Source organism: Ranitomeya variabilis, chromosome 7, assembly GCF_051348905.1.
Source record: "Ranitomeya variabilis isolate aRanVar5 chromosome 7, aRanVar5.hap1, whole genome shotgun sequence".
NCBI classification, from domain to species: domain Eukaryota; kingdom Metazoa; phylum Chordata; class Amphibia; order Anura; family Dendrobatidae; genus Ranitomeya; species Ranitomeya variabilis.
This window is the reverse complement of record NC_135238.1, coordinates 35,655,201-35,674,037: the sequence shown is the minus strand read 5'-3', so window position 1 is coordinate 35,674,037 and position 18,837 is coordinate 35,655,201. Positions and strand designations below refer to the sequence as shown.

General features: G+C 46.6%; 1 protein-coding gene across 2 annotated transcripts in view; it reads left to right on the top strand.

The window, feature by feature from the left end:
• Positions 1 to 4,362: 4,362 nt before the first annotated feature.
• Positions 4,363 to 18,837, top strand: part of UNKL (unk like zinc finger) — a 60,970-nt gene continuing 46,495 nt past the window's right edge. For both annotated transcript variants that reach the window (XM_077274818.1, XM_077274817.1), the window contains exons 1-2: positions 4,363 to 4,558; positions 8,126 to 8,335. In XM_077274818.1, coding sequence (XP_077130933.1) covers positions 4,494 to 4,558; positions 8,126 to 8,335 — 275 coding nt within the window. In that variant the 5' untranslated portion in view covers positions 4,363 to 4,493. The remainder of the gene's footprint in view (positions 4,559 to 8,125; positions 8,336 to 18,837) is intronic.

Sequence of the window (18,837 nt, the reverse complement as noted above, 5' to 3'; positions counted from 1 at the left end):
CTCCTGATTTCCCCCCAACAGATGATGTTGGTGTAGAGAAGGATCCAATCTGCTAAATTTCAGCAACCGCAGCAATAACCCTCTACCACCAAAGTCTGGCAGCTGCTCTCTCCCTCTGAGAGTTCCTGTGTATGGAGGAGTCGGGACAGACAGTTGTTGGCTAGATGTTCAGCCGACAACTATCTGAATCTATATGTCCTGCATGAGGAATATTTTTTTTCTGTTGGATTTTGTTGAAATCTGCAGCAACAAAAAAAATTGTGCCATGCTTTTTGATGCCAAATATTCTGGATAAACTGGTGTAAATATATAAATCATTCTGCCCGTTGGCAGATTTACGTTATGTGCCCATGGAGTTTTTGGAGCAGAAAATGAGCAGAAATTCTCCAAATCCTTTTTTAAAAATTAAAACATGGGATTTTCTCGCTAGATTGTGTTCCAAAAATTCAGCAAAAAAACTCAGTGTGCACATACCCTTATATCTCTCCTTCCTGCTGGATCTCTTCTGGCTTTGGTTAAAAAAAAAAAAAAATGCACCTCAAACCGCAGGTGTGTTGGGTGGATTTGCCTATGGGTGGAATTAAGGTGACAGGAAATGGGAAAATTAGAAAAAAACAAACAAAAGTGGATAAAACAAACAAACTGTTCTTAATTGGTATTCTATATTTCACTATTGGCTTCTATCAAACACTTGGCAAAAAAAATGCTGGAAAATGCTGCAAAAAAATGCTGTGCGTGAAATCTGCAGCATTTGTGCAACAAAATCAGGTGCGGAAAATCCACAGCAGATAATGTCTGTCTCCCCCCAAGAGTATATATACATGAGTTGCATGTAGGAGGGGTCAGTTCGCTGAGGGTTTTGCCACAAAACAGTGGCAAATCTGCAGCAAAATCCAGATGTAAGTTTTCCTGCGGATTTAACCCTGTGCATTAGTAGAAATCTGTCATGGATTCTGCACTAATAATTGACAGGCTGTGGATTTCTGCACAGAAAATCTCTGACTGAGGTTCTGACTCTCTGGATCACACTGGGATCTATGGGTGAGCCACAAGTCACTTTCACAATGTAAGTCTATTTAGCATGAGAACAAGGTGCCATAGACTTACATTACAAAAGTGACTTCTGGCTTATATATGACCCCAGTGTGATCCAGAGAGTGGGGAGAAGAAGAGGAGCAGAAAGGCGCTGGAAATCAGAGAAGATGTCAATCAGTGAGTGTATTAGTACCCCCACATTGCATACACATTCACACAGTTCATACAGTTATTTTTTTAATGAAAGTGCTCTTTTAAAATAGATCTGTCACCAGATTTCATAATACAAACTGCATGTTATTACATATGGCTGTCAGACCTGATGAGGCTTGTGTACTCACTTTGAAAATCCATGTTGGAGTGGCTGCATAATCGTAACATTAAAGGGGTTGTGCAGCCTTGGAGCCCAAGTCTGCAGTCACAAGTCTGCAGTCACTCTATGTGACCCAAGTCTGTAGTCACAAGTCTGCAGTCACTCTATGTGACCCAAGTCTGCAGTCTGTCTATGTGACCCAAGTCTGCAGTCACTCTATGTGACGCAAGTCTGCAGTCTATGTGATCCAAGTCTGTAGTCACAAGTCTACAGTAACTCTGTGACCCAAGTCTGCAGTCTGTCTATGTGACCCAAGTCTGTAGTCACAAGTCTGCAGTCACACTATGTGCCCCAAGTCTGCAGTCACTCTATGTGACCCAAGTCTGCAGTCATTCTATGTGACCAAGTCTGCAGTCAAAAGTTTGCAGTAACTCTATGTGACCCAAGTCTGCAGTCTGTCTATGTGACCAAGTCTGTATCACTCTATGAAACCCAAGTCTACTTGTGAATCCTCAAAGCATACACAGTGCACACTTAAAGACTCAAGCCTGAACAACCCCTTTAGGGTATGTGCACACGTCAGGATTTCTTCAGGAATATTTGCGTTTTTTTTTCTTTTGCGGATTTTCCCGATAAAAACGCTATAATTCTGCATAAAAAACGCATCCTATCATTTAGAATGCATTCTGCATTTTTTGTGCACATGTTGTGTTTTGTTTTTTTCGCAAAAAACAGAAACGCATTCCAGAAAAAGAAGCAACATGTTCATTATTTTTGCGGTTTTTTTGCAGATTTCCCATTAAATTGGAGTGTCAGGAAAAAAACGCAAAAAATCTGCAAAAAACGCACAAAAAACTCGTAAAAAACACACAAAAAAAACCGCATGCGGATTTCTGGCAGAAATGTCCGGATTTTGTCAGGAAAATTTCTGCAAGACATCCTGACGTGCGCACATACCCTTAAGATAGACATCTTATGAGTCCAGCTAAACAGTGAGTGCGGTCATGAGTCCAAGTGTATTCAGCCTCTGCCCACCCAGCCTGACAGCTTGTATTGAGCAGTGTGAGATCCCTGCAAGGAGGAGGGACACTGAGGAACCATCAATCAGGCTGGATGGAAATTTAAACTTTCATAAAGGATTACACAGACATTTTGAAATGGATTTTCAAAGTAAGCACAGCGGCCTCATCAGCTTAAGAAATCTGAATAATGTCTGCAGTTTGTATGGTGAAATCTGGGACAGATCCGTTTTAAAGCGAACATTTCATATTATACATGGGATAGGTGGCGACTTATGTATCTGAGGGGGGGCCTTTATTTAGGCCTGAAAACGGGGCCCTGAAATGCTGCTGTGAGAACGGAGAGGTGCAGTTATGTACACAGGCGGACACAGACACATGGGGGGCGGACACAGACACGTGGGGGGCGGACACAGACACATGGGGGGCGGACACAGACACATGGGGGGCGGACACAGACACATGGGGGGCGGACACAGACACATGGGGGGCGGACACAGACACATGGGGGGCGGACACACACATGGGGGGCGGACACAGACACGTGGGGGGCGGACACAGACACGTGGGGGGCGGACACAGACACGTGGGGGGCGGACAGACACGTGGGGGGCGGACACAGACACGTGGGGGGCGGACACAGACACGTGGGGGGCGGACACAGACACGTGGGGGGCGGACACAGACACGTGGGGGGCGGACACAGACACGTGGGGGGCGGACACAGACACGTGGGGGGCGGACACAGACACGTGGGGGGCGGACACAGACACATGGGGGGCGGACACAGACACATGGGGGGCGGACACAGACACATGGGGGGCGGACACAGACACATGGGGGGCGGACACAGACACATGGGGGGCGGACACAGACACATGGGGGGCGGACACAGACACATGGGGGGCGGACACAGACACATGGGGGGCGGACACAGACACATGGGGGGCGGACACAGACACATGGGGGGCGGACACACACATGGGGGGCGGACACAGACACATGGGGGGCGGACACAGACACATGGGGGGCGGACACAGACACATGGGGGGCGGACACAGACACATGGGGGGCGGACACAGACACGGGGGGCGGACACACACATGGGGGGCGGACACAGACACGTGGGGGGCGGACACAGACACGTGGGGGGCGGACACAGACACGTGGGGGGCGGACAGACACGTGGGGGGCGGACACAGACACGTGGGGGGCGGACACAGACACGTGGGGGGCGGACACAGACACATGGGGGGCGGACACAGACACGTGGGGGGCGGACACAGACACGTGGGGGGCGGACACAGACACGTGGGGGGCGGACACAGACACGTGGGGGGCGGACACAGACACGTGGGGGGCGGACACAGACACGTGGGGGGCGGACACAGACACGTGGGGGGCGGACACAGACACATGGGGGGCGGACACAGACACATGGGGGGCGGACACAGACACATGGGGGGCGGACACAGACACATGGGGGGCGGACACAGACACATGGGGGCCCCTGTGCAGGGACAATATAGCTTCATAATGCACAATTCCGCCTGCTTTGGGGGCAGATGTGGCCCCAAGATCTCGGGGGCCCCTGTGCTGCACCAACAGCATGTCCACACGTCCAAAACTTCATTCCAGGGGCCTGTCTGCTGGACTGGAGGGGTGATTACAATACCCCTTTAAGCATTGTCCCCAAAAAGTCCCCCTTAAACCGCAAAAGAACGCATATAGGTCCTAATGCAACCGCACTGATACCCTATGGTAAAGAATCTCCCATACAGACAGCTCTACAGCAGATCTGCAGACTGACGGACTCGTGTGGACGTGACAGCGATCCAGTGACCGTGGACCTGACTGTGGCTGTGTGCAGCCAGCGCAGAAAACTCAACACACAAGGGCGGGGCCAGACAGGAGGGGGCGTGGCTCACAGTTCCCTCTCACATTAGACTCGAGGATAGGCATTGGGCGGAGCTATTACAGAGAAAGTGGGCGGGCTCTGGCTAATTCTGTCATTCAGAGAGGGCAGTGGCCGGGGGCGGGGTTCTGTCACTCAGGAATGGAGGGCGTGGCTTAGATCTGGCTCTCTCGGATTCCCGCGCATGCGCTCATGTTTGTTTTGACTGAAAATGCCGTCGGTTTCGAAAACGGCGCTGAACGGCTCCCCGCAGACCGAGAAACCGACTCATTACACGTAAGTGACGGGCGCGGGGCGGGAGGCGGCTCCTGGTATTGGGGGCAGCATTGTCTGGTTGTGTGAGGAGCGGGCTGTTTTTCTGCACTTTGGTCAGTAATAGCTGTGTGCGGCTTTACGCTGCGGTTCCGGAGCTGCTGGGACGTCGCTGGCCGCTTTCCGCTGCTCCGGCGCGTTGTTATCGTAGCTCGCATGCCCCGTCTGCTGTTTGCAGAGCCGTTACGTAGGTTGCGTAGGGCAGGGACTCGCCTCTTCGCTGTGCGCTACGCTCCACTAGAGCGCAGGACGCGTCTGAGAATAGCGCTGCGAGCGGCGCCTGCTCATTCCCGGACGGCTGCTCCCTCCACATAAAAGCCTTTCCCTCCTGTCTTTCTGCAAAATGTCAGCGCTGTGCAGCCGCGTCCCCTGCCCCTCTGTGGGGGGCTCCTCGGTGCCCCTGCCCCTCTGTGGGGGGCTCCTCGGTGCCCCTGCCCCTCTGTGGGGGGGCTCCTCGGTGCCCCTGCCCCTCTGTGGGGGGCTCCTCGGTGCCCCTGCCTCTCTGTGGGGGGCTCCTCGGTGCCCCTGCCTCTCTGTGGGGGGCTCCTCGGTGCCCCTGCCCCTCCGTGGGGGGCTCCTCGGTGCCCCTGCCTCTCCGTGGGGGGCTCCTCGGTGCCCCTGCCTCTCCGTGGGGGGCTCCTCGGTGCCCCTGCCTCTCTGTGGGGGGCTCCTCGGTGCCCCTGCCCTCTGTGGGGGGGCTCCTCGGTCCCCCTTCCCCCCCCCTGGCTGTCTCCTCGGTGCCCCTACCCTCTGTGGGGGGCTCCTCGGTGCCCCTGCCCTCTGTGGGGGGGCTCCTCGGTCCCCCTTCCCCCCCCCCCCCCTGGCTGTCTCCTCGGTGCCCCTGCCTCTCTGTGGGGGGCTCCTCGGTGCCCCTGCCCTCTGTGGGGGGGCTCCTCGGTCCCCCTTCCCCCCCCCCCCTGGCTGTCTCCTCGGTGCCCCTGCCCTCTGTGGGGGGGTCTCATCGGTGCCCCTTCCCCCGTGGGGGGCTGCTCCGTGCCCCTTCCCCCGTGGGGAGCTCCTCGGTCCCCCTGTGGGGGGCTCCTCGGTCCCCCTGTGGGGGGCTCCTCGGTCCTGGCCGTCAGCAGCCAGTGTTCTCGGTTCCACATTCCGCTGGTGGAGACCGTGCAGCTCTGCTCGGTCCCCGGAGTTGCAGCCGCTCATGTAGTGAACCATGTGGCTAGCATCGATGAGTCCGGGGCTAGCTGCAGTAGTGCACCCCTTAGATATATAGGGGGTGCGTAATGTGGCCCTTGGGTGGCGAGGGGCCCTTCTTATGTGCTAATATGAGCTATAACTTCTTTTTTTAATAAGAGGGGCATGTGTGCTGGTTTTCTGTTTGTATCAACTTTTTCTTAGTTTTACGGAGGGGTGGGGGTGAAACTACCATAGAACAACTTTTCTGCCATTTAAATTTTTTTGCTCTAATATATATATATATATATATTTTTTTTTTTTGGGGGGGGGGTTTATCAGATTGCAAATTCACATAGTTAGATAGGTTGAAAAAAGACCCAGGTCCGTCATGTTTGACTTTCCTCCACCAATCGTAGGCTTGCACTGATGCCAAGTGGTTGATTTGTAGATTTTACTAACATTATAGGAAAGTTGGGGAGGAGATTTTAACTTGTATATAACAGTTATCACCAGATTGCCTGGGGGGGGGGGGGTTGTACCTGTGATTGCTTGTGCCATACAGGGGCGGGCGGGCGGGCGGGCGTACCATTGTGACAACCCATGCAGCAGCGCAGGGGCCCAAGAGTTACAGGGGCCATGACCACCTCTGAAGAAGGTGGAATTGTACGTTCTGATCAGCTATTGAACTGTAATGAGCCCATCTTTTATTCTGGCACAGGGGCCTGTACTGTCTGTGTGCTCTGCTGCAGCCATAGGCACGGCTTCATAGGGGTATCACACACGGGGGTCCTACAGTAAAACCCTAGCTGCAGTCACAGTGCCATCGTCACCACATGTCCAACCTTTCATATGCGGCTGTCACAATTAATAAAGGGGTTTCCAACTACTCGGACAACCCCCTTCTGAATCCCTATGTTTCCCCATTGTGAAATAATAACACCTACACTCACCTCTTGCGTTCCAGCAGTGTCGGCACCTGCTCACCCGGGGATCGCCTGGGGATATGACATAAGCATGCATGGAAGAGTGATGTTTTGTAGCTTGATTTTTGTCATGACTTCAATGCTGAGTTGTTTGGGGTTGTGCTGCCCCCTCCCCAAATGAGTGGAAAGAAGGATTGAGCATGTTGTATCAACACTCCTGATCCTTTTTATTCTCAGGTCTGGCTCTCAATCAAACCAGAGATGCATGTGTTTTGGTGGTGGGTGGTAACTATTACCAAATGAGTGTTTAGGTGACAGTAGCGATGAGCGCGCGTGCTCGGATAAGGTGTTATCTGAGCATGCTCGTGTCCTATTCGAGTATTTTTGCTGTGCATGAAAAAATGATTGATTTGTCGCGGCTGCACGTCCCATGGCTGTTCGACAGCCCCAACACATGCAGGGATTACCTGCATGTGTTGTGGCTGGTGAGCAGGCGTGGCGACTCGATCATATTTTTTTTATTTATTTTTTCCTTCCCGAGCAGTCCGAAAATACCCGATAGGATACGAACATGCTCGCTCATCACTAGTTGACTGCTATCAGGAATGTTTGGTCGCCAGTAGAGCAGTTGGCTCCACCTTGTCTGTTATCCAAAACTGCATAAAAGTCAACGTATACTGACGCATTTCTACCGGGAGGAAATATGGGAAGTGCTCGCCATGGTTTAAAGAGGGTCTATGAGAAATTCCGGTGTTTCCCTTTTAATAAATGAGAATTTAAGAGCCTTTTTTTTTTTTTTTCTGTAACTTTGCTTTGTGCAAATCCTCATTTATTCCTCCTGGAAATGTATGATACAATTTGACAGCTTGCAGTACCAGGAGGGGCGTGTCCCTGCACAGTCTAAAGCTGTCCAATCAGCACTGCCAGTCTCAGATTCTGTAGGGGCGTGTCCCTGCACAGTCTGAGGCTGTCCAATCAGCACTGCCAGTCTCAGACTCTGTAGGGGCGTGTCTCTGCACAGTCTGAGCCTGTCCAATCAGCACTGCCAGTCTCAGACTCTGTAGGGGCGTGTCCCTGCACAGTCTGAAGCTGTCCAATCAGCACTGCCAGTCTCAGACTCTGTAGGGGCGTGTCTCTGCACATATCTGAAGCTGTCCAATCAGCACTGCCAGTTTCAGTCTCTGTAGGGACACACCCCTGCAACAACAGGAATAGCAAAGTGTCCATTATATTTATAGGTTTCCAAGAGGAACAGATGAGCGGCACAATGTAGAGTTCTAAGAAAAGTGGTTTCAGAATCAGACAATTTCGCTTCCTCTTATTACTACACAGGAAATACCCCTTTATGAACTGCCTCTCTGTTGCGAATTATGGGGTGCATTCTTTTTTTTTAGGAGACTCTTTAAATCTGTCTAGTAAATCATATAAACTGTCTAATCACATAATTCTCCCCCCCCCTTCCCTCTGTTTAAAGGTATCTTAAGGAATTTCGGACCGAGCAGTGCCCGCTGTTTTTGCAGCACAAATGTACCCAGCATAGACCCTTCACCTGCTTTCACTGGCATTTCCTAAACCAACGACGTCGCAGACCCATCCGAAGACGGGACGGGACGTTTAACTACAGTCCGGACGTCTATTGTACAAAATACGATGAAACCACAGGAATGTGTCCCGATGGAGATGAGTGAGTATTTAGTTAATTTTTTTTTTTTTTTTAGTCCTTGACGTTTATTTATTTATTTTTTATACAATTGTTTGTACATATCCTTTTCACTTGTATGAGAAGTTTTCTGCATAGCTCCTGTCCTGCTGCAGTAGTTTTATTATCAAGGTTTTTGGGGGTCACAGAAGTCGGACCCTCACCTGATGCTTAAATAATGGCATCTGGGAGTAAGGATTTAAGCAATTATTATTATTAATTATTTATTTTAATTCATTCATTCAGAAAAGCCGCTGTAGTAAAAGTGCAGTTGTGCGACCAGCAGTAAATTTCTGTTTTGTTTGGCCATGGCATTGGACCATCACATTAGCGTTACTCGTCCCATAATGCTGTCCCTTTATTCCTTATCCCGTGGATGCGATCCAATGAAGCATCGAATGAAATAATCTAGGTACGATGACCCGTGTAATATCGCTGCCGTAGAGGTAGCACAGAAAACTGGAGCAGTTGTCCATAGTAACCAGTTACATTTCTGGTATCTAGTCGTGACAAGGTAATGCTGCACCGTTTCTCCTGCACTAGTTTTATTACATCCCCTCTATTGCCTCTGGCACTGGGCACTTGTGCAGAAATTGTGTTTTTTAATCAGCAATTATCATTCCAATCTGCCATCTGCTTCTTTCCTTTTGGGTCAAGGTTCCAGGAGGCCAGCATCTTTTCTTCTCCTTTTATTTTTGTTTGCTCAACCTTCCATATAGAAGAATGAAAACTAGTGTAAAAGTGGGCCAAGTCCCCCTGCTAGTGGTCTGACGGTGCCCATACACGTTAGATGATTATCAGTTGAGCCCATTAATCCTGGCAGGAGCTGTCAATCATCTGTGTCCAAAGGTTCCCCCTACTGCAGAGGTGAGAAGAAGGATCAACATTGGTGATGAGCGAACGTGCTGGAATAAGGTGTTATCTGAGCATGCTCATGTGCTAACCAAGTGTGTTCAGCATGCTCGAAAAATATGTTCTTGTTCCCACGGCTGCATGTCTCGTGGCTGTTCGGCAGCTGCAACACATGCCGGGATTGTATAACTGCAAACTTTGGCTCCATAGTAAAACTATACAGGGTGAAAACAACAACTCCTGCCAGCTGTCATGCCATGCTGGGGGGTTGTAGTTCCACAGCAACTATAGAGCTGCAGGTTTCAGATGACTGGTATAGACCGATAATGAATGAACCTGTGAGGTCGGATCGTAGCGGCGGAGTATGGATTACGTTCTTAGCACAAAGCGTTTCCATGGAGACTGAACGCTTGGTGCTCGCTGCGCTCCGTGGAGCCTATTTTGTGATACGGATTTTTGCGTCTGTAATTAATTTAATTGCCACTTTTATTTTGTTATGTGTTGTTTTGTCACTAGTTAATTAGATACTAAAATTAGGCTTCTCTAGCGCCGTACTAATAAGGAAATGCCAAGATTGTTTTCTCCTAGATTATTTTTATTTTATTAGCGATCTGGAGCTAAAAATATATTTTTGATTGCGATACATCACTTTTAGGGTATGTTCACGCCATGCTCTTCTGCAGCCTTTTTTTTTTAAATTTCTACGTGAAAAACGCAGAGTACATTATGTATGTTTTGATTTGTTGGTGATCTGTGGTTTTTAATGTGTGGTTTTTTTTTTAATGCATTTAGAAAAAAGGAATAAAATCCAGCTTTTATTAAAACAAAGTTTAAAAACACGATAGAGAGAATTTCATGGCGATCTGGGAGCAACTTTTTCGGCTTTCTTTCTCAGAGCTTTGAGTACGTCAGAAGGGCGTTTAAAACGCGTTACTCCTAGAGAAAATTTCATGGTGATCGATCATGGTTTTTAAACCTTGTTTAATAAAAGCTGGGAATTTTAGAAACTGGATTTCATTCCTTTTTTTTTTTTTTCTGGATTTCTTCATGTGTGGCCACATGTTTCCCTGCTGCTTCTTCACGCCATAAGCCGTTCAGAAGAGCTGGGTCGTACTCTTAAGGAGTTTCTTCTTATGCATTGAATGGGTAAAAAAAAAACGCAGCAAAAACGTTGAAATAATTGACATGCTGCAGCTCAGAAATATAACGCACCGTGTGAATGAGACTGTAAATATCTAATTTATGGCTGCTGCTGTAAAATGCTGCCTTTAGTCCGCACGGGAAAAACTCAAAAAAATACTACATGTAGACAAACCATTACATACATGCCTTGTGTTTGGAGATATGTTTTTATGCAGGATGCTGGAAGATTTTTTTTTTTTTTTTTTTTTAATCATATCTGATTGCTAGTGAAATTGTTCTGATATCGTGTTATCTGAGTATCTCTGGCGTGCTCACAGAATATGTTCGATTTCCTGAAGCTGCATGTTTGTTAGACAGCTGCAACACATGTGGGGTTTGGCCAACAAACAGGTAATGACCGCATGTGTTGCGGCTGTTTAACAAACATGCAGCCGCAGGGACTCGAGCTTTTTATTCAAGCACACCGAAGACGCTCGCTCATCACTAGTCTGCACCCGTTAGTTTCTTGAAGTTTTAGAGAAATTTTTATAGCAAATTGCTCAGGGTGCTTGCAAAGATTGTAGTTATTCTTTGCACAGGTTACTCCATGATCTGAGTTTTAAGGCAAACTGCAGGAGCTGCCTGCTAGAAGATTGGTGATCTGGGAAAAAAAGAAAACAAAAAACTTCTGCTTTTATCCGGAGTGTCACTCCTGGTTATTTGCTCTCGGAATAAATTTTTGCAGAAGAAATATTTATATCTGCAATACTACAACTCCCAGCGTGTTTGCCCCAAATGCTGCTGGAAGAGACACTAGAACAATCAATAAATAAATATATATATATTTTTTTTCCCCCATGTATTATACAATATTATAAATTCACAATGGCGGGATTACTCAGTATAAACTGTGCAGAGCTTGCTACGAATAAGTCGGTGTGTAGAGTAGTTAACAGCTGTTTTCTTCCTTGTAGATGGGTTAAAGTCATTGCCATAAACATTTCTGCACTCTCCGGCTGGATTGCTTCATAGTTTTGGCATGAATTCCTGTTTTAGCAGTAATGGGTTCTTTCTGAGCAGTCTGTGCTTTGTTTGCAGTGGCAGGACAGGCGCAGCCCCCTCCCTCGGAGCGCACACACCCCTCGGAGCGCACACACCCCTCGGAGCGCACACCCCTCCAGCCATGCTTTCTAGGTGTTTGAAAATAGAGAAGGAAGTCAGGCAGGAGCCACCCTCTAATTACCTCCCTCCGGCTAGCCTACCCCCTCCGTCTACTAGTGCCTGCTCAGCGGCTCGCTCCTCTCTAGGAACATGTACGCCATTACATTTGCTATTAAAAAATAAACTTTTGCTATTAGCAGGTTAGAGGTCTGACTTTCTTCAATGGTTGCCTCTGGTGAGGGTTGTCTTTTCAAGTTTCTAGGTAATATGTATTCTAAAGGGGTCCACAAGTACGATGATTCCCGATCATCGGCCCCTCTAAATGGGTAACGACAAGCAAAACAAGCGTTTGTTCCCGTCTTGTCGCAGGTCTAAGAATCAGCAGGGAGTGCTCCCCCCGCAATATGCAAACTATATGGGGACTAATGCTTGTTCCGTCCCGACACTGTCTGCATCGTCCTGTGTAAAAGGGCTTTAAAGGGGTAATCCCATCCACAGAGGAGTTGTGCAGAGCAGGGGACACGATGTGAACAGATATCAGCCGGATCTCGAGTGGTAACTATTGTACACGTGCCATAACTAGAAACAAAGGGAGGGCACCACAAAATAAAAGGGAGAATACACCTGAGGCATGTCAAGAATCGTGAATCAAAAGAAAAGGTGAAAAGAGACAAAGCCATGTGAGCAGGGATCACCTTACTATACAATGATATGTTGTTTAGTGCTACAAAACAGCTAAAAAACATTTAAAAAGTAAAAAAATGGCGAATATTATACAATAGAGCCACAGCCCTGAAGCACATGACATAAAGCGCTAGTACAAGTTTAAATAAACATACAAAAATATATATGCCGTATATGTAAGCCTAAATGGTCAGCACACCAAGGAAAAAAGGAAATAATGTATAATAAAATGTCAGATCTACCGTATATACTCGAGTATAAGCCGCCCCCCCTAATTTTGCCACGAAAAACTGGGAAAACTTTGTGACTCGAGTATAAGCCTAGGGTGGGAAATGCAGCAGCTACCGGTAAATGTCAAAAGTAAAAAAAGATACCAATAAAAGTAAAATTAATAGAAACATCAGTAGGTTAAGTGTTTTTGAATATCCATATCGAATCAGGAGCCCCATATAATGCTCCATAAAGTTTATGATAGCCCCATAAGATGCTCCATATTAAAATATGCCCCATATAATCCTGCATAAAGGTTAATAATGGCCCCATAAGATGCTCCATAGACACATTTGCCAAATATAATGCTGCACAAATGTTGATTATGGCCCCATAAGATGCTCCATACAGACTTGCCCCATATAATGCTCCACAAATGTTAATTATGGCCCCATAAGATGCTCCATACAGACTCTTGCCCCATTTGCTGTTGCTGCGATAAGAAGAAAAAAAAAAAAAATCACATACTCACCTCTCCGTCGCTCAGGCCCCCGGCACTTTCAATATTCACCAGACTTCTTTCCGGCGCCGCTCCATCTTCAGCGTCTTCCGCACTGACGTTCAGGCAGAGGGCGCGAACTAACCACGTAATCGCGCCCTCTGACCGGAGCGTCGCTGCTGAAGACGGAGCTGCACCCGGAACGGGGAGCTGGTGAATATCGCGCAGCGCTGCGTTTCCCCTCCCCATTATACTCACCTGCTCCTGGCGCGGTGCAGTCCCTGCTTCCCGGGCACCCCAGCTTCTTCCTGTACTGAGTGGTCACCGTTACCGCTCATTACAGTAATGAATATGTGGCTCCACCTTTATGGGAGGTGGAACAGCATATTCATTACTGTAATGAGCTGTACTATGTTGACCACTCAGTACAGGAAGAAGCTGGGGTGCCGGGGAAGCAGGGACTGCACCGCGCCAGGAGCAGGTGAGTATAATTAGACAGCCCCCGCTCCCCTCCCCTGCCGACCCCTGGGAATGACTCAAGTATAAGCTGAGAGGGGGACTTTCAGCCCCCAAAATAAATATAAATATATATATATATATATATATATATATATATATATATATATATATATATATATATATATATATATATATATATATATATATATGTATTATATACACAGTACAGACCAAAAGTTTGCACACACCTTCTCACTTAAAGATTTTTCTGTATTTTCATGACTGTGAAAATTGTACATTCACACTGAAGGCATCAAAGCTATGAATTAACACATGTGGAATTATATACTTGACAAAAAAGTGTGAAACAACTTAAATTATGTCTTATATTCTAGGTTCTTCAAAGTTGCCACGTTTTGCTTTGATGACTGCTTTGCACACTCTTGGCATTCTCTTGATGAGTTTCAAGAGGTAGGGGGTAACAGGTTCCCTTTAAAGTGGATCTAGTTGGAATCTGCTCCAAACTAGACACTGTCCACTGTCCAAAGGCTGCAAAGAGCATTTCAGGAAGAAAAAAAAAAAAAAAACTTTTCAAAACTTCTTTAGGGAAAAAAGCCCCAAAATGTATCCTGAAGCAGGTTCCACTTGGAACACCTAAGGGAAAAAAAAAATAATACACCCAAACCGGCCACGCTGCTCCTAGCAACCAATCACAGTGCAGCTCTCATTCTCCCAGAGCTGTTTAACACAAGCAAGCTGAGCTCTGATTGGTTGCCCAGGGTGCACGATAAGCGCGGCAGATGTGTCGATCATTGGCTTCAGTTCCATATTTTTGCCCCATGCTAGTTAAAACTTAATCTTCTCCAGCCACATTAGGAGGGTCTTTGCTGCCGTGCAGTTAAACAGTGCTCTCGCCCTGTCAGGTGTCCGCTTTTCAGCCTGTGATAAAGTCTGAGCACAGATTCCCCAGTTCTATGAATAATTAACGTTGCAGTCGGCATCTTATCTTAATTGCTCCATTAGAGCGATTGTATGACTAATGCGGATGTCGTGTTTACATACAGCATAGCTGAGCTGAAGATTGCGTGTGTGCGGAGGACGGGGGACTCGTCGTCTTTCCTTTTGCTCAAAACGGTTTTGTTGAAAAAAATTTGGAGAATTTAAAAATTTTCTAAAATAATAGGGGGAAAAAAATCTATAAAATATAATATATATATTTTAGATGGTGGCCTAATTCTAACGCATCAGGTATTCTAGAATATGTATGTAGTTTATTTATGAAGTTTTCAGAATAATGCAATTTATACACAGGATTGGGCCGGCCGGGCGCATCCAATTAGCGAAGCGTGGTTCAAATTCCGTGCCGCGGACTGCGCCTGTCGCTGATTGTTCGCGGCCTGTCGCTGATTGTTCGCGGCCTGTCGCTGATTGTTCGGCCTGTCGCTGATTGTTCGCAGCCTGCCGCGAACAATCAGTGAAGCCAGGGCCAGCTCCAGTTTTTTGAGGGCCCCGGGCGAAAGAGTCTCAGTGGGCCCCCGTCTTTAACACATACCACAATTCATGATGCACAGATACAGCAGAGAAATATAGCACAGCCACGTAGTATATAGCAATTTGGGCACCATATCCCTGTTTAAAAAAAGTATTAAAATAAAAAAAATAGTTATATATTCACCTTCCGGCGGCCCCTGGATCCAGCCCAGGCGTTTAATGATGCTCCACGCGACACTCCGGTCCCAAGAATGCATTGCAGTCTCGCGAGACCGCTACATCATCATCATCATCTCACGAGACCGCAATGCGTTCTTAGGACCAGAGCGTCGTGAGGAGCGGGAAAGGTGCCGGAATGTGAGAATATAATGATTTTTTTTAAAGTTTTTAAAATTATTTTTAACAGATCTTTTTACTATTGATGCTGCATAGGCAGCATCAATAGTAAAAAAGTTGGTCACACAGGGTTAATAGCAGCGTTAACGGACTGCGTTACACCGCGGCATTAACCCTGTGTGAGCGCTGACTGGAGGGGAGTATGTAGGGGGCTCTGACGGAGAGTAGGAAGGGCGAATTCACGGCTGGACTGTGCCCGTCGCTGATTAGTCGCGGCCTGCCACCCACGATCAATCAGCGACGCAGGCTTTCCGTTACAGACAAATAAGTATTAGTATTTGTTTCTTTGTTCCAGATATACAGTGCCTTGCGAAAGTATTCGACTCCCTGGAACTTTTCAACCTTTTCCCACATATCATGCTTCAAACATAAAGATACCAAATGTAAAATTTAGGTGAAGAATCAGCAACAAGTGGAACACAATTGTGAAGTTAAACGAAATTTATTGGTTATTTTAAATTTTTGTGGAAATTCAAAAACTGAAAAGTGGGGCGTGCAATATTATTCGGCCCCTTTAACTTAATACTTTGTTGCGCCACCTTTTGCTGCGATTACAGCTGCAGTCTCTTGGGGTATGTCTCTATCAGTTTTGTACATCGAGAGACTGAAATTCTTGCCCATTCTTCCTTGGCAAACAGCTCGAGCTCAGTGAGGTTTGATGGAGATCGTTTGTGAACAGCAGTTTTCAGTTCTTTCCACAGATTCTCGATTGGATTGAGGTCTGGACTTTGACTTGGCCATTCTATCACCTGGATACGTTTATTTGTGAACCATTCCATTGTAGATTTTGCTTTATGTTTGGGATCATTGTCTTGCTGGAAGACAAATCTCCGTCCCAGTCACAGGTCTTTCACAGACTCCAACAGGTTTTCTTCAAGAATGGTCCTGTATTTGGCTCCATCCATCTTCCCATCAATTTTAACCATCTTCCCGGTCCCTGCTGAAGAACAGCAGGCCCAAACCATGATGCTGCCACCACCATGTTTGACTGTGGGGATGGTGTGTTCAGGGTGATGAGCTGTGTTGCCTTTATGCCAAACATATCGTTTGGCATTGTTGCCAAAAAGTTCAATTTTGGTTTCATCTGACCAGAGCACCTTCTTCCACATGTTTGATGTGTCTCCCAGGTGGCTTGTTGGAAACTTTAAAAGACACTTTTTATGGATATCTTTGAGAAATGGCTTTCTTCTTGCCACTCTTCCATAAAGGCCAGCTTTATGCAGTGTACGACTGAGTGTTGTCCTATGGACAGACTGTCCCACCTCAGCTGTAGATCTCTGCAGTTCATCCAGAGTGATCATGGGCCTCTTGGCTGCATCTCTGATCAGTCTTCTCCTTGTTTGAGATGAAAGTTTAGAGGGACGGCCGGGTCTTGGTAGATTTCCAGTGGTATGATACTCCTTCCATTTCAATATGATCGCTTGCACAGTGCTCCTTGGGATGTTTAACGTTTTGGAAATCATTTTGCATCCAAATCCGGCTTTAAACTTCTCCACAACAGTATCACGGACCTGCCTGTTGTGTTCCTTGGTCTTCATGATGCTCTCTGTGCTTCATACAGAACCCTGAGACTATCACAGAGCAGGTGCATTTATACGGAGACTTGATTACACACAGGTGGATTATATTTATCATCATTAGGCATTTAGGACAACATTGGATCATTCAGAGATCCACAATGAACTTCTGGAGTGAGTTTGCTGCACTGAAAGTAAAGGGGCCGAATAATATTGCACGCCCCACTTTTCAGTTTTTGAATTTCCATAAAAATGTAAAATAACCAATAAATTTCGTTCAACTTCACAACTGTGTTCCACTTGTTGTTGATTCTTCACCAAAAATTTACGTTTGGTATCTTTATGTTTGAAGCATGATATGTGGGAAAAGGTTGAAAAGTTCTAGGGAGCCGAATACTTTCTCAAGGCACTGTAGGTCTTCTATATTGGTGCTTGGGGCCTCTACTGTGCCTTTTTTTTTTTTATTGGGACACCATAGAGCCTTTCACTTGAAAAAGGTCTGTTGTTTAGTTCCCCTGCACAGAGGAGGGCTCGTTCAGAGTTTAAAAAAAAAATAAAAATAGTGAAGGGTGCAATAAAAACAATGAATGGTGCTTCACTAAACCAGGATATGATTTAGCACTATGTCCCCTTTAAAGTTTTCCTTGTACAGTGGGGCTTTCGGCCTCCTATGCATACAGAGAGCTGTCACCGGCATGTTCACTGTTCATAAGCCGTGCTGCAGTTCCCCTGCACAGCAGATGATTGGGGACTTGTGCTGCAGCACCCTCATTTAGGATCGGTGAGAGACCAAGAAGTTCGGAGCTGCACCCATGCACGTTTTCCGCACCCCCGGCGCCCAGGCTACCGACTGCGCAGGGGAACTGCGGCAAAAAGCTATAGAAGTGACAGAGCCGTGGTTGCAGTTTTCCGCACTGACCGGTGGCTGGAAACGCGGCTGCACCAGAAAAACTCTGCTAAATCTCAACCTTAATTTTCAGGATTGTGCGGGTCCCAGAGTTCAGACTTTAGATGATAAAGTGATGGCGTACTCTAGTGCTACAACTCTGTGGTATAGGTGGGTGTGAACCCTCTGACCCTCCACCATGGCTCTGATCCACGTGTATCAGCCACACGTGCATTGTTTTTAGCCATAGAAGTTATTGGGAACGAAGTCTGAATGTTTATCTCAGGAGTGTAATGTTTGTTGGTTAGTATGACCGCAGTGAGAAGTAGTGTACATTTTTTTTTTTTTTATATAGTTTATGTTGGTTTTTATGCTTGAGTTGAGTGTTGCTGTCTGGGAGTCACCACGTGGTCATGCACTTCCCTTTTGACTCCAGAGATTTCCTGTCTCTTTTTTTTTTGCCTCTGTTTGCATGACATAAATTCCTTTCTTGGAGGAATGCTGACTATTTTGCTTTTTTTTTTTTTTTTTTGTTCTCATAGATCATGTGTCTCTGACAAGTCTTTCTGGAAGGAAGCCATGCTCATCACACGGCTAACTTTCCGTCCCACTTGTAAATATTGCTGATGATTAGTATTTGTGCAGAATGGCAGAGGGAAAATAGGAGGGATCACAATTACGTGGAAGTTTGTAATTAAAAAAAAATAAATATATATATATATATATATATATATATATATATATATATATATATATATATATATATATATATATATATACACTAACCGGCCACTTTATTAGGTACACCATGCTAGTAACGGGTTGGACCCCTTTTGCCTTCAGAACTGCCTCAATTCTTCGTGGCATAGATTCAACAAGGTACTGGAAGCATTCCTCAGAGATTTTGGTCCATATTGACATGATGGCATCACACAGTTGCCGCAGATTTGTCGGCTGCACATCCCAAAGATGCTCCATACCAGGCAGGATGGATCCATGCTTTCATGTTGTTTACGCCAAATTCTGACCCTACCATCCGAATGTCGCAGCAGAAATCGAGACTCATCAGACCAAGCAACGTTTTTCCAATCTTCTACTGTCCAATTTCGATGAGCTTGTACAAATTGTAGCCTCAGTTTCCTGTTCTTAGCTGAAAGGAGTGGTACCCGGTGTGGTCTTCTGCTGCTGTAGCCCATCTGCCTCAAAGTTC